This window comes from Egretta garzetta, unplaced genomic scaffold (assembly GCF_000687185.1).
Source record: "Egretta garzetta isolate BGI_Z169 unplaced genomic scaffold, ASM68718v1 scaffold287, whole genome shotgun sequence".
NCBI classification, from domain to species: Eukaryota; Metazoa; Chordata; class Aves; order Pelecaniformes; family Ardeidae; genus Egretta; species Egretta garzetta.
The window spans coordinates 3,217,742-3,241,540 of NW_009260435.1; the positions used below are offsets into that span (position 1 = coordinate 3,217,742).

Below are 23,799 nucleotides of genomic sequence, written 5' to 3' on the forward strand. Positions count from 1 at the left end.
GGTAAGAGATCTCTCCTGTTCCAGAACACATGAAAGACTAAATTTCACTATTGCTGTCCTTCCTACTTAACACTGACAGTCCCACTTCACATCTCTATTCACCAGCTTACAATGCTCTGGCAAATGGATGCTCTTGTTTGCTAACTGTGATTCCAAATGATGAATTAAATGTTTGTCAGGTAATCAGTCATTTTTACTATGCATACTTCAATGTTCATGGACCGTTCCAGGCTATTATACATTTCAAAGTATCAAAAAACCATAATTACCTCCTCAGGAGCTGGTGAAATGCATGAGATTCTTCTTTACTACCTAATTCATTCAAGTGGAGTTAACTCATTTCTATTACATTTACTACATTGTTCGTCCCAAAAGCAAGAATACAGTTTTACTTTTCTAATGCACGCCTGCAGATGCAAATTATCACTGCTGTGGAATTGTCTACAGGCCTGTCTAGATCAGTGATTTGTAACAGTCTAGACTCAATTACATCAATGTAAAGTGTGCCCACAGAATTTAAGTCCCAGTGTTTATATAAAGAGTTGAATCAGGCATCATTAAACTGAAGGGCAAACTACATCATAATTGTATCTGCTTGCATGCTTGTCTCTGCAGTTCCAAGTCTGCAAAACAACTTCTCAAGCCACTTACCTTAACCAGCCATTCAGCCAACCTGCGCGGTCTGTGCCACAACGGCATCTTAGATTAAATGCTAGAGATTGAGGCTCACTGAGTTCACAAATTATGCAGTGAATGCCTTGCATTCTCCATTTGAGAATTCTGGGCAACTCTTGCCCTGCACCCATCCTTAGTCTTTGATCCTCTCACTCTCTCAAAAGAAGTGGAAGTGCAGGATATCCTTGTATACATTTCCAGTACACATTTCTGTAAATATTGCTATGATGATAGTCACAAGCTGAATGTTGTGAAATGCTGAATAACATTCTTTGAAGAATTTCAAAGAGGCTTAAACTGTATTAAAGACAAAAGCACATCTCAGCAGTCAAGCTACCTGTCCACGTCAAGAAAGGTGGAGAAGAACTAAGCAGCAGAGCTGCGCTGGAGACAGTTCAGTCCAATTCAATCAAGCCAGCTATTGAAATTGCAGCCAGTTTTCAAACTACTTGTCATAACCTGCTTCCAGCATGCCTTGCTCTCTGCTCTCCTGGGAACTGCTTTGCCTATCCTCAGTTCAACAAGCTGTCCCTCCTCCTCTACCTGTGCAGGCAGAGAGCTAGAATTTCCTGCCTACATTCACATGTATGGAAGATAAGCAAGTTCTGGTGGCATCTTACTACTCATCCCATCTTTCCCCTAAATATCATTGACTGGCACGCTATGCTTGGTATGAGATGCCAGCACAGGCCCACATTTTATACCAGAGAGTCTGCGGATTTGAAGTTACAGAGACTGGTGATACGCAAAAGTTTCACATGTGTTCTCCAAAGAACCAAGAGTATTTCACTGCAAAAGAGCCTGACAAAACCCCTGAGAAAGACCCTACACTGGCACCTGCTACTGCCAGCTTTCTATGCTTGAGAGCAGCGCAACAGCACTACAAAGAAGAATGCCAGACACTGTTACATTTACTTTTCTTTAGGAGCCATGCTTAAAAGAACACTTGGCATTTATCTTTTCCTTGGTGCTTGATGTTGCCATCTCAGGCAATGTGAGTCCAGCTCACACAGTCTCTCCATTCCTCCCCTCTCCCCAGAGCCCTTTGCCATCCTCCCGATGAGCTCCTTTTGTTCCCTGCATGTATAAAGCTGCAACCCCATCACAGGCCCTCGTGTAACAGCACTTGTCTCCTCTCCAAGCATGAAGTCCTAGCCCTTTCTTACATCCTTTTCATCATTCTCAGTTACCAAAGCTAGATGCAAAAAAGGAACTGAAGAGTGTTTACTGAACACCAGTTCCTATGAATCTGTAACAAAATATGTACTGTGTTGTGGAAGTAGAGAAAAAGTAATACAGAAAATCAGAGCAGGCTCTTCTTAAGTTTGAAATTGCATGACAGCATTGTTGTACCAAGATGTTTGTAAGAATTTTTAAATATCATCATTAATCCTTTTTCTATCAAACTCCTCTTAGGCTTTTTGTCTATCAACTCTTAATGCATTTTTGATAGTATAATCTCTACATGCTTTTAAAATACCATATGTCACAGAATTGTAATATATAAAGCACGAACAGACAGCACATTAAAAAGCAGAAATTACAGGACACAATCACACCCTAAATGCCATAAATTCAATGCAAAACCATATTAATAGTGTAACCAATTTTGAGCATATCTTCTGGGTATATAAATTAATTTTCAGTGACAGAAAATGCTCTGATAAGGCTTGCAGGATTGGGAATTTTCATCCATGAGCATATAAGGACTTGAAAAGAAAGCTGAAAAAAGACTTAGTATCTCCATGGTATCCAGGGGCTGGTTCTGAATATAACTCCCAAAATTGTAGAAGGAAAAAACCCTAACTTTGCTGCCATGGAAACAGAACAGTGGAATATAACTGATTGTTACTTGTCTGCCTTTACAAGACTGATGCCTAAAACATTGAGGCCCTCGATAACCTGGGTAATTTCATTTCCACCTGAGAAGTAAACTGGCTAGAATATGAACAAGGTGAAGCTATTGAGCGAGCTCGCTAAGCAGGGGAGAGAAGCTCAGGAATGACGGGTATTTCTGGGAAAAGTGCAGGATTAGAAAGGAGAAAGAGAATAAGAGAAAGCTCAGGAAGGAAGACAATATGACGCCAGAAGAAATAGGGGAGGAGGGGTTTGGTTTGACTAACAAGACAGCAAACAAGGCCTTGACAATGAAGGGCTGGATCCTGGCCATGCTAAAGTGAACCTTGTAAGTAAACAGGGAAGCAAATACTGGATGGGTGTTACCTTGTCCTCGCTCCCAGAGCCCATGTGTAGTCTCAGCAAAAGCACAGCTTGTGAAAATTATGCCCATCTTCTCATAATTTCTTAAGTTACTTTTCCTTTGTTCTTCACTGGCAAATCTGACCCTCTTTGGATGCATCCAAAATGTTCTAACACTTAGCAATGCTTGTGCTTTCCTCACTGTTTGCTGGGTTATGCAACAAGAGCCATGCTCTTTTGCTCACTGGAAGCATTCCTTCTTCAAATGTCCTGATTGTAAAATGCATGGCGTTCTCCTTATTAAACATTTGTTATCCCTGCCTGCCATGCCTGGTGCACAGATAAAGTAATCACTGGGACACAGGTTCAGTTTCTCTTTTAAAATCCATCAGTATACCTGAGATGATCTCACAGCCCAACACCAGCACCTTTACACCCTTTGTTGGTAGCGAGTTAGCAAAGCAAGCTGGCCAGCAAGACCCTCATCGCTGTCATTTCAGAAGAGATCTCTCGTATCCGGCTGCTCTTTTGCGGACTCGCCTCAGTCCTTGCCCCCCCCGCACTCCTGACACCACCCTTCAGCCTCCTGAAAGCACACAGTCCTGCCATCAAACCACTCTTCAGACGGCAGCTGAGCAGAGTTTCTTTTTCCCTTGCAACCTAAATGGTCTACTGAGAGACGTCATTAGCTGTGGTGCAGGGGATCTCTGAGGACAGGAGTGCTGACCACTCCAGGCTAAGCTGCCACCGAAGCTGAAAGGCCTCCAAAAGCGCGCGAAGCTTGGCAGCCACCCCCTCAGCGCCTCACGCGCGGGCCACGCAGCGGCTGCTTTAAGGGGAGCGGTTCGCCATCTTAGGTTCCTCCGCCCCCTCCCGCCACGTGACGCAACTGGCCGCCATCTTAGGCTCCCAGCGCCGCCGTCCTGGTCTTCCTTAACCTTATCTTCTGGGTGAGCCCGGGGACGTCTGGGGAGGGTCGGGGTCTCCGGGTGCGGGGCTGCCTCTCCCTCAGCCGTGTGGTGAGGGGAGAGCCTGGGCAGGCCGTGACGCGAGGGCAGGCACTGAGGGCGGTGTGGGCCCGGGCTGGGCTGCTGTCCGGTCCTCGCTCACGTAGGGCAGCAGCTGGGAGACCCCCCGCGCCACCTCGCCGGTTCAGCTTGTATTTAAGGGTTTTCTGTTTAACAGGCGTCGTGGGCACCTTCGCGGGGACCTGTGTCCTAGCGGTAGGCACAGTCCTTTCCTTCCCAGCCCACCCCCGCAAAATTCAGAGGTGGATGAAGCTGAATCTGTTGCCTCAGTAGCCTGGTAATAAAGGTTTAATGAGCATTAGAGATCTTGAGGTGGAGACGCTTGTGTAATTGAATACAGCTTGAGTGGTATTATTTAAGTCTTCAGGTCTCTACCAGTTTAATTTTTGTATAGCTGTTACGGCCCACTAGTTTTTGGCCTTCTACTCACTAAGGATCCCTGTCCCAAATACTTAGCAGGAATTATAGAGCACTGTTTTCTTCCTTGTATTTGTGTTGCAAAATTAGGTTCTATATATAACTTAATAGTCCAAAGGCAAGTCTCATGTTTCACTTCTTCCAGTAACCACAGTTGCATTGTAGTATTTATGCATCACTTAAAACCTCCCACAGCTACAGTCGTGCTGACAGTAAGAAAAAAGCTTGCCTGGGTTGGTGGAACGGTAGGTTGCTCTAAGTGACCTCTCTCAGGATGGGCATAGAGGCTGTAGCTTGGCATTATATTCACTGTAATAATTGTCCTGTCAGAGCCACATAACTCTAAATAAATGAAAACAGATTAAGGAATATTCTGTAGACTTTTAAGAATTCCTTTTCTGCATTTAGTTACCCCATTTCTCATCCTCTTATCCCAGCTCTGGGAACAGAAGATCTGTTGTCCCAGCTGTTCAGAGATTTCAGTTTTGAAAAAGTAATAGTGGGTAACAAGATATTAGAACATAAAAATGTAGCTATATATAGCTATATCATGTAATATCAAAAGCCATATGAAATCTAACAGGTGTTTCAGGATAAATGTTCTTGTCTAAATTTTTACAAAGGAATGCCTCTCATGGGTGCCTAAAAACGAATCACAGTCAGGGAAAAAGCATATCTGTGCAGTCACACCACCATTTGTGTATATAGCTGTTCAGAGAGGTGAGCAGTAAGTGTGAGGCATATTTGACTTTTAAGAGGTGCGTATCGGGAATCTGTAATTTTGGGATGTATAGGCTCCATTCTTAACTTTGAGGCATGAGGTACATCAACCTTTTAGTACAGCCATTTGTTTGGAATCTGCTTTGTTGGGTGTGGCTTTTTGTTACATATGTAGTTGCAAATGGCATTTAAAAAGCTATTTGAGGGCTGCTACGTCATACTTAAAGTTTCTGACTAGACATGTGGTTGTGAGTTGCATTCTTGATGTCTTGAAGGAGATTTTTCTTCGGTTGCTGATAAAAAAATAAGGCTCTGTTTTGAATAAATGAACACCAATTCTGCATGCAGTTTCTCCCCCACCCCAAAAGCTTAGTGATAGCTTTCATATTTCGTATATTTGAGAGATATTGTTTCTTATTTGCTGCATTTAGTAATTTAATTGCAAGTTGAAATTTATAATTACTTAGCTTAAACAGCGGTGGGTACAAAGTTATTTTGTGTAATGCTGAATCTAGTGCTTTGCAATTTTTAATGACTTTTTTTTTTTTTGAGACAAATTTGACTTAATTTTAAATGGACAGGTTGTATTTAGATAGTCTCCAGCTTAAGAAGTCAACCTATGCTGATGACTTTTTGGCAGATAGGTAACTGGGTTGATTGTTCTGGAACAACCTTACCACCTATCAGCCAAATGCAGAATGAGGCAGGCTTTCTAGAAGTGAGAATTATAAAAATTAATGTTTTTCCTGTTTATCAAGCTACAGCTTAAAAATAGGAAATCTACATACTTTCATCAAGAGTAGTACATCTTCATTTTTAAATGGCAAAAGTGAAAGATAATTCTAACTCTTGATCTAGTACATTTGATTTGTTGACTGAGCTGACTACGTATGTTAATGTTTGATGCCCGTCTAGTTGACAATGTTTTTGCGCTGTTACAGAAATCTTTCACTTATCATTCATGTGTAGTTCCAATTTTGATAATTAGATCATCCGCATTTCTGGTTAGACTTGACAATAGATAACTGCTTATAATTGGTCAAGTAACTATCAGACCTCCTTTAGTTGCTTTTATAAATTTAATGTGTCTCCATAGGGTGTCATATATAAATCTTGCGTATTACGATCATAATCATCTTCATGGTCATCTGTGGTAACGGCAAGTTGCATCTGCATAGTTTGCTATTGCAAGTTATGCAAGAGTAGCTGATCAAAGGGAGTTAAAACTTCCCCGCTGACCAGGGGTCTCATATTTGTGGGAGGATGTGAATCTTCAGAGTGCTTTGGTAGCTGTCTTATGAATGTGACCTGTTCAGCAAATTATTTCTTCTGCTGATGAAGAAAAAACAAAAGTTTTTGTTAAACTCTGTCTAGAGTCTAGAATGTAACTTCCTTTTTCCATCAAGCCTTCTGAAAAAGACAGATCAGGCTTGCTGACAGGTCATAGCCGTACCCAGTCATTCATCATCTGTGACTGCTGACTTTAGTAACCCAAACTCCACTCAATTTGCCAGCAATTCTAAAAGTTCAACTCCTTTTGGAAAGTCTTGTGCTACTTACTAAATTTTCTAGCTGACTCTATTAAAAAGTCATCTTGTTTCTGTATAGTCTTGTGAAAATGTTTTTCACATCCTGATAAATTCTTTTATTAACTGTACATTCCTACATGTTGATAATTACTACAGGGGTTTTTGGTTTGTTTGGGTTTGTTTGTTTTGTTTTTTTTTTTTAAATGGACTGTGAAAACTATCTTTCTCTCACAGCAGGACAGGTGCTAGTTTATTATATAAAAAGCTGGGTGGGCTTTACACACCTTCCCAGTTTTTGGTGTGGTACTTTGGCAGTTTAGCCGAGTTGTATTTGCAGCGCTGTTGAGCATTGAGTACGCTTACTGCAGACACACGCACTTAAAACCGAAGTATTGCAGGAAAACAGCATCATGAGTAGCAGCCATCAAGACTAGCATGATACAGGTCTTGCATGAAACACTTGAATTTTGGCTAACTTGGCAAAGAGTGCTTAAGCTCAAAGGTACCTTACAAAGAAATGCATTGATAAGAAGCATCTGTTAAAGCTTGCCCTTCTTAGAAAGATCAGAGGAATACAGATCAGATTTATATGTTTCTTAGTGTTTTGGTGTTATGAGTTAATTTTGGAGTAGGTATGATGAATGGCAGAGGAAAAGCAGTCCTTCAGTTGACCTTTATCTTGTCTTAAGATTGCACAAGATCTATTTGGTCAACTAATTGACTTCATTTTCATTTAGATGATGCTAAGTCCTTTTCTTTAAGGAAAGGTATTACATAGGAAGTAATTGTGAGGTAAAAGACAATCTTAGAAATAAAATAATAAAACTTCTATTACATAGATTCTCAGAAATATTTTTGGTGGAGTCCCAACATTGATCTGTCTGAGTATTTAGGACATGGCGTGGGTTTTTTTTCAGTGGGGAAAGATTAGAATGACTGGTATGACAGGAAAACATTAAAGTGTAGTCTTAAAAAACCAGTTAAAATAGTATTTGATAATCAGAAATATTTTTTTATGTCTTAATGATGAAATGTTGGATATGACATTACAAATAAAAGATTATCATAAAGTATTTGAGAAGAGTATGTTTTTCAAAAACCCCCTTCTGTTAAAGTACAGGTGTGCATTGATTTGAAAGAGGAAGAAATAAATTTACCTGGAACTAATATCTGAAGAATACTGTCAAATGTGTTTTACTTTGTGAACTCTTAATTTGAGGCTTGATCGGGTGACTTGCGTAATTCAGTTGAAAGCAGTTTGAAGAAATGAGATGAAGACATAAATGCTAGGAAAATATTTTCAGGCTTATGTTTAGGATAGATGGATAAAATATTCAGAGATGCTTGCAGTCTTGCTTCAGAAGAGGGAGTGTGTTTTATATTCCTGAAGAATATATGTGCTTTGATAGCCTGGTCTGCTAAAACAGTACCTAATACCCTGTGCTTGTTTTGAGGATTTTTCTTCACCTCTATGTCCTGCTCCTTGAGAAGAGGAATGAACTCTGCTTCTGTGATACTTTCAACTTGGTAGTTGTGAACTAACTTTTGAAGTTGCTCTTGCAATTATTTAACTGACTTGAAATCATTCATTTTACAGTTCATTTGACTAAGCTATTATAAAACATTCTTTGGTATGATTGTTTAGAGAAATCTGAAGGCTTCAGTTCTGTACAGCAAGAATGCTTTCTACAACTCCGTCCTCACTTTACAACTTAAACATGGTCACCACGGTACAGTAAGCATAGTATTAGAAATTATGTACTATTATCTTAGAGGAATTATCTGTGCTGTCCTTTAAAGGAGCTGTAGCTATCAATGTGTATGGAGTGTGTTTTGGGAAGAAAGAAAATGCAGCAACAGGAAGATTCATTGAAATTTAGCAGTAGAAAGAAAAAGCAAAGCTCAATTCCTCTTACATGTAGGAATGAGCCAAGTAATTTTTCTGTTTCACTGGGAGCTTGAGAATTGTTTCTGATATGGAGTCTAAAAGCTGGGGTAACAAAGAAACTTCTTGAGAGTTTTTTGGTGACCAAAGACTATAATTGACAGATGATCCCAAAGGCTACCTATTAGGGATTACTTGACTGAAGCCTTTTTTGTCTTCAAGGACAGTCAGTTCTGGATGTGAAAGTTGAATGTTTTGTGCTTCTGCTATGGTAGTGAAGTGAGTGTATTTGCAGGATTGTGTAACTGTTCGGAATCCCATGCATTAAAGAAATTATTTAAAAAAAAAAAATCAGGATTTAAAACTCTGGAAGTGTCGTGCTCTCTGAATGATATTGTTTTTTCTTATAATTATTTGGACGTGAATTTTCAGGTAGCAGATATGGGCCAAGCCCTGATTTTTTGGTAAAGATTCAATTTGCTTTAAGTAGCATGGTACTATCATTTACGTTTCTTTACAGGATGAGTTTTAAGAGATTTTTCAGGGGTTTTTGCATCTGGTCTTGTGCTTAAAAGTAGAATTAATACCTAACAGAAGCAAAACCAACTTGCAAAGCTAATGTGGTATCTTTGAGTAGTACATGGAATTTGAAATACCACTTTACCTGGTGAAACTTCATAGCATGGAGTAATCATCATTGTTCTTGTGTGGGGCAAGGAATCTGGAAATGGAGCAGCAGGTAAAGTTACAACCCTGATGACTAAATAGGTGTAAAGGAATTACTATATTGTTAACATCTCTTCTAGTTTAAAAAAACCCCAACCAACCATAACACACACCCCACCCCACCTCTGAAAACCAACCCTTCAGTCTGTTGGTACACTGCCTCTTGCAACTAGTGGTACTTAAAACATGTAATGCAAAAGCAGCCTAGCTCAGCCTTTTGTTTTAGCTGCAAAAGCATTTGAATTTTGAGGGGTTTATGCATAGTGTTACTGAATTGAATTTGGCTAGTATAGACAAAGCAGTCTGGCTTACTTTAATTTGACATGGCTTTATAAGCCTTTAAAATACTTCAAACTATGTTACAGAGTTGAATGAAATTGCTGGCTTTCTTCTCCGAAAGGATTTTGTAAGACAGTTATAGCTCGGTGTTCCAGTTAAATTATTGTTGATGAGAACAAAGTAGAAGAGTGTCAGGAAACCATTAGGTTCTAAGGTGGATGGGCACCAATTTAAGCAAGCAGAGAAGATAATGTCAAGTATGGGTGCGTATATGTTTTGCAGGGGAGTGGAGAGGGAGATACCGAGTAGCAGAGTGCTGAAAAGAATGTAAGAGAAATAAACAGCAGAGATATCCTATAGGGCCTTTAAAGTTAAAACTGAGGAACTAGACTTTGAGGGACAAAAACATAAAGAAGCAGATCAGGAAAACTCTTTCTCTGTTTGACAATAATTAGGCTGTGAACACTGGTGTTGGATAGAACTAAAAATGACAGGGAAATACACCAGATTTCAAATAATGGAGAAGTAGTGTGAAAAATGACTTTTTAAGATGCTGTTCTAAGAAGCCCAAAAACTGGGTGGCAAACTGCAATACCTTTGTCCCCGCTTATGGGTAGGAAATGTTCAGGTGTCAGTATGCAGGGAGAAAAGCAACTGTTACGAAGAATGAAACTGATATAACTATAAGATCCTCAAAAAAAACTCTCCTGGAGTGATGAGGTTTTTTAAAAAACAAAAAACTTACTTGCATCAGACTAGAAAGGCACTGAGAACAAAGATACAGTGACATCTAACATAAGGAAAGCAATATGCGTGTTGGGAAGATGATCTTAGGACAGGATCCAGGCAGAAAAGGTAGGGCACTGTTACCATGGAAGATTTTTTTTTTTTTTTTTTTCTTTTTATCAAAGATGATGCAGATGGTCTTTCTGAATATACCACAGGTGTACTTTACAAACCCAGTCTCAAAGATGCTTTAGTACTGGAATGACCAATAATTTGTTTTAGAGTAGTATCTGTATTACTACCAAAATTTACCAATCAGCAATGGTAAAGTTGGCACTAGTGGGAATTTTTAAGTAGGTGTCCTTACCAAGAAGGTGAAATAATCCTCTTACACAATTGGACATCAGGTTTGGTTTAGCCTAACATTAATAATACTTTGCTGCTACCTCTGTTTTCTTGTTCAGAGAGTGTGCATTTTTCTTAAAACAGTGAACAAAATGCAGATTCCAAAGGGACAAATACTATTCTCTGGCATAGTTAATTGAAGGAGTACCAAAAAAAATTTTCAAAATCTCTGATTTGTGGGTTCTATTGTGGTCCCAAAGTGAAGAAAATTCAATAGCAAAAGGTAAACAGTGAAAGTGACATGAAGGACAATGTTTTGTAAAGATATAAAATCTTTGGACAAGTTTTCATCAGATCTGTTTGGGACCAATATTAGTAGGGTAATATAATGAAACATTAGTTTGTAAATGGGGCTGGAGTATCCGTGGTTGATAAATAAATGATCAACAGAACAAGTAATTTAAATGTCTTAACAGTCATCTTAGCTAGCCAAAATTTTAGCTTTCAAACTGCTGCAGTGCATGAGCATTACTGAAAAGATGAAAACAGTTCTTGGTATGTGTTTGCAAACTACTTTAAAAAAAAAAAAAGGCCAAACAGAAACCCACCCACAAAAACAACAACAACAAAAAAAAAAACCAAACCTGAAACTGTTTCCAGGTGCATCTAGGCAGCATTTGGCCTTGTATACATCAGTGTACATGAAAGGTGAAAGCTGACTTTGTGAAATCAGCATGGGTTTAGGAGGCTGTATTACACCAGTCCAAAGATGGGGGGTGAAGTTCACTCACTCTGAGAATGCCGAATTTTAAATATGCTTTCCTGTAATGCTTCGAATGATGTTTATCATTGAATGTATCATTGTGTCATTAGATCTTCCAGTTTTCCCTTGAGTTCTTTGCATACTTGTTTGGCTTTTAATAACTCCTTAGAGGCCCAAAGCAATAATAACAAGCTTTTTCTGAACTATGAGGTCTATGTATTTTTAAACTTTTACTCTGATGAAGATGATGTCTAACTGCTCAAAACCTTTTGCAACTAACTGTCTTCATTGACTGTACTTACCTTTGCAGTCATTTTAAAGGTGAATTCATCCTAAGATAAGAGTATGCCACTTCGGGTTCAGTACTACAAGTTAGATGCAAATTCTAAAGGGATGTGTGAATGCTGAATAACCAGTCATCTCCCTAGAGCATGCATGTGACCTGGCACAGATTGAAGAGATGCTGCCATCCCTATTCAGAGCCTTGAGCAGATTAAGTTCGAGAATTCTTCCTTAAAAGCCCTGTTTATCAAAGACTTACTTGAACTGTGCACAGTTCATATATTTGGCTTCCATTTAATATTGGAAATGCATGATTGTAAATGTGGTAGCTTTTTATTCAAATATCTTTTGACTTGAGTGAGTTTGGACTTACTCTGATAATAAGCATTGAGATTTGGATTATTATTTTTTTTTTAAATTATCCTTGTGGCTTTTTGTGGTACAGACTTCAGTTTCGTTAGATGATTCCCTAGAGGAGCCAATGATTGAAATGCATGGTACTGTTTTGGGGTTTTTCTGTTTTCTTTTAAAAAGCACATGTTCAACTTTATTTTTGGATTGCAACAGGTAATACGAATTTAACTGGTGTGGCACTGCTCAGTGTAGATTGTATACTTTGTATGGGTAAAACTAGCTCTTTATCTCTTGTCGCAGTATTTATGCTTTATTTACATTAACATATAACATGGTATTATGGAAGTGGAACAAAATCCAGTTGTGCTGAGGACCAGATGTTGAAACTAGCCTGAGGTCCTTCCTCCCTCCCCACAACTCAGTAGTCTGGTCCTGTCGAGCGAACACCTATTAGCAGTTAGCATGGTGAGTGCACTCATCTTCTGGTCTAGTTTCATCCAAAGTGAGTCCTGTTATACACTCCTAAGACCATTCAGTGGTGCAAGCCAGAAGGTGGCAAGTGAAAATAATCAGAAGATGTGCAAAAAGGATTGCTTCAAAGGCACTTCCCTAATCCCAGCGAAAATGCTGATTTGGAGACCTCCCCCCAGCTTCCTGGTTTAGAGCAGGCTGACAAAAAACACTAAGCATCACATGGTTGTGATGTGAAAGGAGAAGGCAAGGCATTTGAAACTTGTTTTCCTGTAAACTGACTGGGTAGTGTGGATGTTTTCATTGTTCTGTGATAGACTAGGTCTTGTACCTGTTCAAAAATAGCATTAAACTGTGATACACAGGAAAGGAGCTTTAATGTTCATAAGCACCTTTGCTTTCAGGACTTACCCCTGCCATGAAGATTTCTTGTTGATGTGATTCTGAGGAGGAGAGAGCAGTAGTTTTTAAGGATATGGTCACTTTGTCAAATAGAGGCAATGTCTTAATCTTAAACTTCCTTGTTATTCTAGTGCAAGGTTTACACACGTATGAACGAACACTGCTCTTCCCAAAATCTGTAGCTTCTTCCACAGAAACACCTTCTTTAGAAGCAAAACCTAAGGCCAAATGTTGTCATGGCTGATTAGTCATTATAGAACCATGTGTGGAAAGGATTTAGTGAAGTCTTCAGACCAGGCTGCTTTAATCTGAGAAGTTTAAAGAAAAATCTCCTTTTCCAATAGTCATTACAAAATACTAATTTTTTAACAAGCAGAGAAGTGTGGCTTTTCTTAGTTTCTGAGACAATATTTAATTGCTATACTTGTCAGATTCATCTTGTCTGGCATAATACCGGAAGAGCAAAGTTTCTTAAAATGTATATGCTTCTTGAAGTAGGGAAGGAAAGCTAACACCTGTAGACAGTGTTTTTAAAGGTTAAACTTTTTTTGTTTCAAATATATTCTTTAAATATATGTGCTCATGCAGTTTATAAACCAGATTTTTTTTTGTAGAAGAGAAGGAAGCCACTTAAATTTCAGACAACAGAGAAGGACAAAGGGGTTCACAAATGGTTCTGATTTCAGTTTTGTGGTATATTTTCTGTGCCCGATGCCAGCCACAGCTGTGTTTTTCATCTGCCATCTTGCAATATACCATATTTCTAACATGCATTTTAGTTCTTAGAAATAGGAGATTACATCACTGTCCTGTCATTCACGTGCGTCATTGCTAGGCAACAGTTAATGTAATTCCATTGTTCAGTGACATGACTTTGAATCTTTGCTTTGTGTACAGAAATTGTATGTCTGTACTTTGCCATGTTGTACCTAACATAGCAGGATTTGTATAGTTGGATTAGCATTTCAACATCTTTTGCGCAAAGGGGCAATTTTGTAATAGCTTGTTTACTTCAGATTTTCTTGTCTGGAGAAGACGTCTTGCTGTTGGTCTTTGTTACTGAATTTTCAGCTTCACTACTGTTGTGTCGACATAGCACCTTTTCTTGAATGAATGTGAGCCTCCTGGATGCTTTTAAGATTCCTGCAGAGTATACACTTACCTTCACTGCAGAAAGAGAGGCAAAGAAGTGCAATATATTGTACAAATCCATACAGAACCGGTGATGCATTTGAGCTGGCTCTTAATAATTTTTTCTTTGACGTAGTGTTTCTGTAACAAAGTGCTGCGGGGTATATTCCATATGTAAAGTATTATTCTAGTAGTGTTTATTCTAGTATTGTTTTATAAGAAATAGTTGCAGTAATATTGCAGTATTGTTAGTACATGGTAGCAAACAGTGCTGAAATACTAGGTACCAGTCATCTTATGGCTTGTCTTGTTCTGTGCCACACGGAACAGGTTGCCTAGGGAAGCTTTGGAACCTCCATCCCTAGATTTTCAAGACTTTGGACAAAGCCTTGAGCAACCTGGGCTGAATTCATTGTTGAGCCTGCTTTGAGCAGGAAATTGGACTAAATGATCTCCTGAGGTCCCTCCTGGCTTGAACTATTAATTGATTCTTTGATTCTACGATAGCATGACCCAGTTCTGTGGTATTATAGCTCCTGGAACTAGCTATATATGCGTCTGTCCACCCTCATCTTTGCAGTGCAGGGATAGGGGTAGTTACAAGGCCACTGAGTGGGAAAGGAGAGCTGGAGGCAGTCTGCAGTGTTCTTCCTCACATCAGAACTGAAGTGTCTAATACTCCAGTTGAGTGAGCTCTTGTGTCCAGGGTGTGGATGGGACTGTAATGGGGACACTACCCTTTACAGCAAAATGAAATCCCCAAGATCATAGCTTAGTCATTGCATCTTCGAAGTGGATTGTTTTACTTAGCTTTGTATTGGGACACTAGAAAAGTGTGTCATGAAATACTCAAATTATAATGTCCATCATTGCAAATTAACTGAATATAAATATTTCATTTTAATATATAGCAGGACTGTTTCATTCTGCAGCAAGTGCAGAGACAGTGATGAAAGACATTTGTAAAGTAAAAATTGATAAGGCCTTTTTATTTTGAAATAAATGTTTGTTAGCTAGCTCCTCAAGCAACAGCTGTCTGTCCTTCACTAGGTCTGCTCAGATTAAAGTTAATGAAGGTATTGATGTGTTGGGATCCCTGTATCTGTAAGGGAGGTAAAGTCATATCAGATTGATGGAAGTGCTTTGTCTTAGAGTTTTAAATCTGTATAGTGGCAGATCCATCCTACAGGTCTTACTTGCAGTAATATGTGATTTTTTTGTTGTTGATTAAAGACCATTTTGTACAATCATTCTTCTGAGAACATCTCTTTTAAAAATTGGAAAGTTTTGTAGTATGTGTCTGTAGGTATTTGGTTCTGTCTTTTAATAATTGGTGTTTTATATTTGTTCCTATCTGCTTTGTTGGTTAGAATCCTATTTCCCAGTGCTGTGAATGCTTCAGAAAGGCTGTTTCTAGCAGTAAAAAAAACCTAGCAGAGGTTAAAGTATGCAATGTGTTCTAAGATGAAATCATAGGTAGTAATCAGCAAAACGGAAGAATAAGTAGTAGGTAAATAATGGCAGATAAAAGAACTGCATACGTGTTCTGAAAAGCTGTTGAATAGCAAATAACTTGCTGCTTGGATGGGCTGGAGCCCTGTTCTCAAAAGTATCAGACAATTTGTGAATGCTAGACTATGTAGATATTGTAGTTCACAGCATGGGAAGGAAGTATTTGAGAAACAGGAGCAAGATTTTGGTGTTTGTAGCATGGTTACCCTCATTTCTTGACTATGTGCCTCAGAAGACTTCCACGGTGTAGTCAAAATTAACTCTGCCTAGATTAAATGTAGTTTGAAAACTACTTCCTAGCCTCCATTTGAGATGTTCCTAACAAACCGTCATGGTTTAGCCCCAGCCAGCAACTAAGCACCACACAGCTGCTCGCTCACTTCCCCCACAATGGGATGGGTGAGAGAATCAGAAGAGTAAAAGTGAGAAAACATGTGGGTTGAGATAAGGACAGTTTAATAGGTAAAGCAAAAGCTGTGCATGCAAGCAAAGCAAATAAGGAATTCATTCACTCCTTCCCATCAGCAGGCAGGTGTTCAGTCATCTCCAGGAAAGCAGGGCTCCATCATGCATAACAGTGACTTGGGAAGACGAACGGCATCACTCCGAATGTCCCCCCTTTCCTTCTTCTTCCCCCAGTTTATATACTGAGCATGGTGTCATATGGTATAGAATAGCCCTTTGGTCAGTTTGGGTTGGCTGTTCTGGCTGTGCCCCTCCTCCCAGCTTCCTGTGCACCTGGCAGAGCATTGGAAGAGGAAAAGTCCTTGACTAATCTAAGCACTACTTAGCAACAACTAAAGCATCAGTGTGTTATCAACACTCTTCTCATACTAAATCCAAAACAGCACTAAGAAGAAAAGTAACTCAATCGCAGCTGAAACTAGGACACAAACATATGCTATAACCTAACAAAGATGTCTAAAGTTAAAAAAAACCCTAATTTCTGAGGAAGACTACTTTACAGTGTTAGATAAAATAATTATTGCAAAGTAGCCTTGTTGAAAAGGAGGATTGGTGTTAAAGAAACTTACCATGTTATTGTGTCTGTTGTAGGCAGCAGCAGGCATACTGTGCTACGTGGGAGCCTATGTGTTCATCACATATGATGACTATGATCACTTCTTTGAAGATGTCTACACGCTAATTCCAGCTGTTATTATCATAGCTGTGGGAACACTTCTTTTTATTATTGGACTTATTGGGTGCTGTGCCACAATTCGAGAAAGTCGCTGTGGACTTGCTACAGTAAGTTGTAGAGTTTTCATGTGATGGTGTTTGCTTGTTGTATATTTGGCTGCCTTTCCCTAATTTTATATTATGGCCTTAAATGTTTTCCCCATATATTTTGTTATGAACATCTTACTTCAATTTTCTGTTCTGAATAATGGTGTTAAATTAGCCAATTCTCACAGCAGAAGGCTCCTTAGGTTTACCTTTTATAGAACTGTTGTAATCTCATTAAAATGCAAAACCATATGATTAAGTCATAACAGTTTTGAAATCTCACTCTTAGCTGTTCTGGTTTAAAAGCTGAAATTGGGGAGAGAGAAAGGTGCTACAGGAGCCTTCTTGTTTTAAGTATCTTGCATCAATGTTAACTGAGAGTTATTATGATGCCTAAATATTTTTCTTCATGGCTTCATTTGGACAGTTTGCTTGCAGTATTTTATGCCATGTGTTTCCAAGCATTTTAACTGTCATTTCAGCTTGAGAATTAGGTAGGAGAGAAGAGAGGACAGTATTTAAATGGTCCCCACAGGGTGTTTTTGGTTTTTTTGCTGGATGCTGTGTAGACTACTTTAACAGTTTATTTTAAAAGTATTCTGAAATATACCAAGACAAATACATAGCTTGCTGTCTCTGTCAGTTGTTACAGGGCTTAATCGAAGAAACATTCCCTTAGTCCATCTACCACAGTTAGTAACAGCCTGGGTAGCTTCTTTGATGTGATGTTCATATTTATCTAATAGAAAGAAGATTGAAAGAAACACTTGATTAAAGCACTCCAGTATAGTGTTTTCAGTCCTAATGATCAGCACTTGCCTGGCTGGGTGGCTTCTTATTACTTGGCGAAGCTATGGAAGTTTCTTGACTTAAGTTAATTCTGGGCCCATCTGGTCAATTTAATTGCCTGCTTTGTTATCTGTTAAATCAAAACCTTACCTGAAAACTTACTTTAAATAGCAAAATCTATATGGGGACATTCAGAAAGTAAATGGGTAACTATTTGCAAAAACACTCTTGATTGTATTTTGCAGTTTGTGATCATCCTGCTCTTGGTTTTTATCACTGAAGTTGTGGTGGTGGTTCTTGGGTACATTTACAGAGCAAAGGTAATAACTTCTCAATTTCAGTAAAAGTTTTGTTGTGAACTGTTTCCAAAATACAGAGGTATAGTCTTTACTGTGTTTGATTCTGTAGAACTGTTAGTGGGTATTTGTTACGGGAATAAAACCAAACCTCTAAGTGGGTTAATTTGAGATACCTGTATCTTAAAATTTAGAACATAATATTCTTCAAAGTAAAGCAGAAAGTTTTCTTGTAGGCAAAAACTAGATGGAATATATCATAACAGTTGAACAGTAGAGGTTGGTACCTTTCCATTTTCCAGATGGTCTTCTAATTTATTTATGCTTTGACTTTGAATGATTTAGATTACACAATATTTGAACATAGGACATATTGTTTGATATGCAGTAACTTAAATGTTGTCTGGTGCTTTGCTATACAAACTAACACTGCACAATAATAAAATAAAGTAGATTGAATGTGTTAATATATAAGGTCTAGCTTTATACAGGTTGTTGATAAGGGTCATGGCTAAAGAAGTTATGACTTCTCCCACTGGTTGTTTAATGGAAGTTAAGAAACAGAACCAAAAAATGAAATTAATTGTGTTTCTACCAGCATAATATGTGGCAAATATACTGCATGGTATTAGAGATACCACAGTGTAGCTTAAAGAAAATAAATTTCTAACTTGCACAGTTTCACTGGCTTTGTTATGCCTATATGTAAATTTTGCCAAAAAAAATGAGCAGAAAAGGCATTTTTAGCTTTGACATCCAGTATGATTGCATTATAGAACACTCCAGTGATACCTTAATAGCAAGCTGAACTACAGCATCATTTACCTTTCTTTGGTCTTCTGTGTTTATATAAACAACATGGGTCTTACTAGTTCAGTATTCTCTCCTTCTTGCTTTGTCCTGCTATCCTGGAAGAAATGGTAAGACAACCATCAAGCAAAAGGAAGGCTGCCTTGAGTAAGCAGCTAACAAGAAGACCTTGAACTATGCATTGAACTGGCTTAATAACAGTTAGAATAGGTTGCTTCAACAGAAATGCTCTATTGGCGATGCTTAAATTCAGGATATATTTTTCTCATGGTCTGCATTTGATTTCTGGTATCTTGGCAGTGCACTGAGAAGATCATTTGGGACTCTGAAGCTTGTAGCAGGAGTAGTCCTTAGAAGCAGCTGAGGAAAGCAGTACAATTCCTGGAGAATGAGAAGGAAACATGTAGAGTTCTTGTATGTTGAGTGGTTGCCTTCTGCTCCAATACTTGCAGAGGCATAGTGTATTACAGTATAGTTACTCGGAAATTACCATGGATCTGATCTGGACTAAGCTGCGATTATCTTATTCTCTTCTGTGTTCTGGTCTTAAAGTGGCTCTTTTCCAGCTAACAGCATTCAGAGTAGGTAAAAGCAGATGCATAGATCTTTATTCCCTAGCCCATCTGAAATAACACTCTTGGAACACTTGAAAATTGGATTGCTCCCAGCTGTGTGTTCCTGTTGCCTCTCATTTGTCTTGCTACCATGTAGTTTCACAGCTGTAGGTAATGCAGGGTCAGAGCCTGGGGGAAGAGAGAAGGTAGTCTTTTTGGTGGCAGCATGGTCTTGTGTTAAGCCATTTGTGGGAGTCTGCATTTGAAAACTAAATCTTAAATATTTTGAAAGGACAGATTTTTGTTAATAAAAATGGCAGTTTTCTACTACCCTGGAGTACTTAGCATCTTAAACTATTGTTTTCAAGTGCAACAGGAATGTCAGAAATAAATTCATTACCAGTGAACTGGGGAGTGAAATCTCTTTAGATTTCTGATTATTTTTGCCAGGATAAATAAGGCAGCTCTGTACTGATTTTTGTTCTGTTGTTTCTGACATGCATGTAAAGATCTGTGGGGGGTTGGGTTGTTTTTTGTTTTGTTTTGTTTTTTTAAAGGCAGCCAAATCATGTAGAATTACTTTAGTGTTAACTGTATAAACTTCCAAACAAAACTTTACAAACAAAAGAAAAGATGGAAGTCATGGCAGTTGTTCATCAAAACTGTTGGTACCAAGTGAGACTAGAGTGTAATGTCTCAAGAAAGTAGTATTGTGCCCCTTTAAGTTAAAATACAATGACTGATCTTAAAATTGCTTAATTTTCCAATGTGCCTCTGTAAACCTGTGTGTATGGATCCAATTCAGACGAGTCCTCCTTCAGAACAATGTGAAGCACACCTAGGTCATATTGTGATATACTGACCTGCTACAGAATCTGCTAGCATTGGTCCTTATCAGTGAAAGTAAGGCTTTTTCTAAATGGCAGTGGGGATTAAACAGGCTGTTAGTTGGCTGAGGGCCTACTGGCTTTTTTTTCCCCTGGGTGGAGTAGTTCACTCTCCTCATTTTTCATAAAACCTGCCAGTTAGCTAGAGCCTAGTGACTTCTGTTTGCATTGTACATAATTTGCATGGCTTTCAGGCATAATGTTGCCCTAATTGAACCATAAGCCAAATTATATACAAGCAAGCACTGAAATAAATGATTTAAAAACCTATATGACAAATTGAACAGCTGTTTTGTTACATGAATCAGAGTTGTAAATCACATTAGTTAAATCATCAAACAATTGATTTTAAGCTAGTCTGAAATAAGTTGCCTGTGCAGGCTAAACTGACTTTTATTCATGTCTGTCTTGATACAGATTTAGTTGTAAAGATAACAGCATTCTTGGGTGGGGGAAATGAAGCTTGTGCTATTGCTGCAGAAAATTCTTCTATTAAAGCATTTAAGGGAAAGCTGTGTTGGCAGGACCTTCCTACTGTAACTTGCAAATCTAAAGAATATGCATGCATGCTTAGTTAATGCTCAGCCTGAAGATTACAGTCCTTGCACTTAATTCCTGTTGAATGTGATAGAAAAAAATCAATTCAATCTTACTATTGTACAAATGTTTAGCTACACCAAACTTTCTGTGCATTTAAGTAAGTTTACAGAGAAAAATACTATTTAAAAGGTTCTAGTAAGATTTCCTACAAAATGGGCATTATAAGATACATTTTTGGAGGCCAAGTTATGATTCTTGGGTGGCATCCATTTCTAACACATGTACTTGACAGCATCTTTAGCAGCTTGAGTCATATGCAGTAGCTTTAGGAGCTATTCCAGTATCTGTTGCTATGTGCAATGTACTGTCATCAGTGTTTCTCGGGAAATGTGGAGGGACTGGGACTGAACAGAGAGCTTGGTCATTGTAGGGTAGAATAGTCAGCTGAAAGACCTAGTCTCTGAGAATGTATCTGTGCTTTGATCAGAATGGGAAGGACAGGTGGTATGACTTGTATCCTTGCGGTCAGAAAGGGAGTGGGTTAGCCTAGATGGTTATACTTTGAAAGAGAAGTAGGAAGTGGAAAGGTGAATGCATGCTCTTATGGAGAGCCCTTAACTTTATGGAATGTCTGACACTGTCATAATAAAAGCATTTCCTTTCCGAGATACATTGCAAAGCTGCTTTGTCTAAAGTCTTACGGAAGACATCTGCTTGGGTTTTTTTCTTGTCTATTAGCTGCAAGCTAGCAACAACTTTGCAAAAGTCTAGGTAGAATTTTAAGAAGCTGTACCACCAGAGTATGCTGTTTTCAGGTGATAGGGAGTTACCTTGTTTTCCAGAATTGCTATAATTAGAAGTGAAATAATTTTACCTAGACCTGTACTATTTCTGTTGGTGTGCTAATGCAGATGCTTTCCTAAATACTTAACAGGTGGAGGATGAAGTTGATCACAGCATTCGGAAAGTATATAATGGATACAATGGGACAAATCCTGATGCAGCCAGTCGTGCTATTGACTATGTACAGAGGCAGGTGAGACAGCAAGACACATGGGAACTTCTCAGTCCTTTCTGTCCTTAAAACAGATGCTGTGTAGCTTTGCTACTTGTGTTGCATATCTTTCTCTGTTCTGACAAATCTGGGAAACAGCTGATTGGTCAATAAATGCTTAACTCAGTTAAAATTAGTAGAATTATGACAGTGTTGATGGGGAGATGCATTTTGTGTAATTGGTTATCTATGAATCAATGTTTGGATTCAAGTACTTAGTATTTATATATTTTTCTGCAATGGAACATAATCTTAATATGCTTGGGTTCTTGGCATAGCATTTAGAATTGCTGTCTTATCCCACTTACTGACTGATAAACACATTGGCTCTTTACCTGTATGATTTTTCAGTTGCGCTGCTGTGGGATCCATAACTATTCAGACTGGGAGAATACTGTCTGGTTCAAACAAACTAAAAATAACAGTGTGCCGCTTAGCTGTTGCAAAGCAGCCCTCAGCAATTGTACTGGCAGTTTGACCCGCCCAATGGACCTTTATTCTGAGGTAAGACAGATGAAATATGAATTTACATAGCCACATGCTTTTGCTGACAATAATTTAACTTTCTTTTTAGTGGGAGTGTGAAGTCTGGGGTGTATTTGCTTTAACAGGAAACAAACATGGTTTCTAGAGGGGGGGAAAAACCCCCTCTCTCTCCTTTTTTCATCTGTGATATACTAAGTAATGACTCTTTGTAGTGTTTGGATTATCTTTCCGCCCTCTTTGCTTTGGGGCTTTTTGGTGTGTGTTAAATGTGGTTGCCAGGTGGATATGTAAGAAGTCTACTTGTTTCAGGGGTGTGAGGCTCTGGTTGTAAAGAAGCTTCAGGAGATCATGATGTATGTCATCTGGGCAGCACTAGCATTTGCTGCTATTCAGGTAAGAGAATATTATTTAGCTGTAAACTTTTTCTCAAATGAAATTCTAAACTGCTGTCCATGCATCACAGGACAATGACTGCTTTAGTCCCTACTTCGTTTGGGGGGGATAAATAAACATAATTCAAAAGGATCAAAACACTTCAACACAGAACTTCTCAACCATTCATGGTCTAAAAACTACTGCTATGTGGGTGTATATTCTATTAGATTTGAAGATAGCTGAACAGTCAATGTTACATGAGGTAATCTACTAGAATGTAAACGATAAATTATTTCTTGAAAGCTAATTATCTAAGTGTTAATTATCTAAGTGTTAAGTATCATGAATGTGCTCTGATGGCATTTAATGCTTGAAGAATTTGCGTAGTATTTAATTTACAACTTTAAAACAGATAGCTCATACTTCCTGCCATTTCAGAGGTACATCAGCTTGACTATGCTTCATGGCATACAAATAATGTCAAGAGTACCCAGGAAATGCACCAGGGTTTTTGATAGCATACTTTGCTCTTGTTAAACTGAACTTTGCATTGTGTCTTGAACATTTCTTGGTTTCTGGACTTAAGCAAAAAAAGAGGTTCTAAACTGGAGATCCTGCCTACTTAAAATAGAGCACAAGCTGTCTCCCACATGAACCTTAATTGTTACGATTACCATTGTCATAAAAAAACCTGAGGAAATAGATTAATGTATATCTGAATATTTATTTAGATTTTTTTTTAAAAAATAGGACTGTCTTCTAAACATATCTGTAAAATTGGCATTTTGAATGCTCATCAATTTGGCAGGTTAGTACATTAAACTGTGCCAATGTTATGGCCTCTGAGAAATGTAGTAAGTATACTGAATCCCGAGAGACTTGAAATCTAATTTCAAAGTTATTTTGTGCACTTAATAGCATCTGGATTCAGAAAACATTGTACCTGGTAAGTCGGGTGGTTTAGACACTTTTGTGTTCAAAAGCAGGTGTTGAGTTGGATTGTGTTTGAAGGTAAATAATCATTTGCAAACAGTCTTGAGAAAATATGGTTAAACTTCTATTTCAATGCTACAAGGATATACTCACAGGTAACACTGTATACAGTAATATTGTTGAACTGTCCAGAACCAGATTCCTTCAGCTATGGAACTTTAAGTTTGGTGAGATCTTTGCTCAGTCTTCTGAAGGAAGGTATTTTTTTAATTGCCATTCTTAAGACTTTAACTGTTAAAGCAATTTTTAATCTGCCTGAACACTGAAATGTATTTGTGTAATGTAAATGAATGTGTTTAGAACAACCATGGTTACTGTAGCAGATTTTTTTTTTTATGTAGGGA

At 38.4% G+C, this 23,799-nt stretch overlaps 1 protein-coding gene across 1 annotated transcript in view; it reads left to right on the forward strand.

The window, feature by feature from the left end:
• Nucleotides 1–23,799, forward strand: part of TSPAN3 (tetraspanin 3) — a 35,225-nt gene that overhangs the window by 7,195 nt on the left and 4,231 nt on the right. Inside the window, exons 3-8 of the mRNA XM_035899515.1 lie at nucleotides 3,780–3,824; nucleotides 16,501–16,692; nucleotides 17,706–17,780; nucleotides 21,482–21,583; nucleotides 21,953–22,105; nucleotides 22,397–22,480. Of these exons, the coding sequence (XP_035755408.1) occupies nucleotides 3,780–3,824; nucleotides 16,501–16,692; nucleotides 17,706–17,780; nucleotides 21,482–21,583; nucleotides 21,953–22,105; nucleotides 22,397–22,480 (651 nt within the window). The remainder of the gene's footprint in view (nucleotides 1–3,779; nucleotides 3,825–16,500; nucleotides 16,693–17,705; nucleotides 17,781–21,481; nucleotides 21,584–21,952; nucleotides 22,106–22,396; nucleotides 22,481–23,799) is intronic.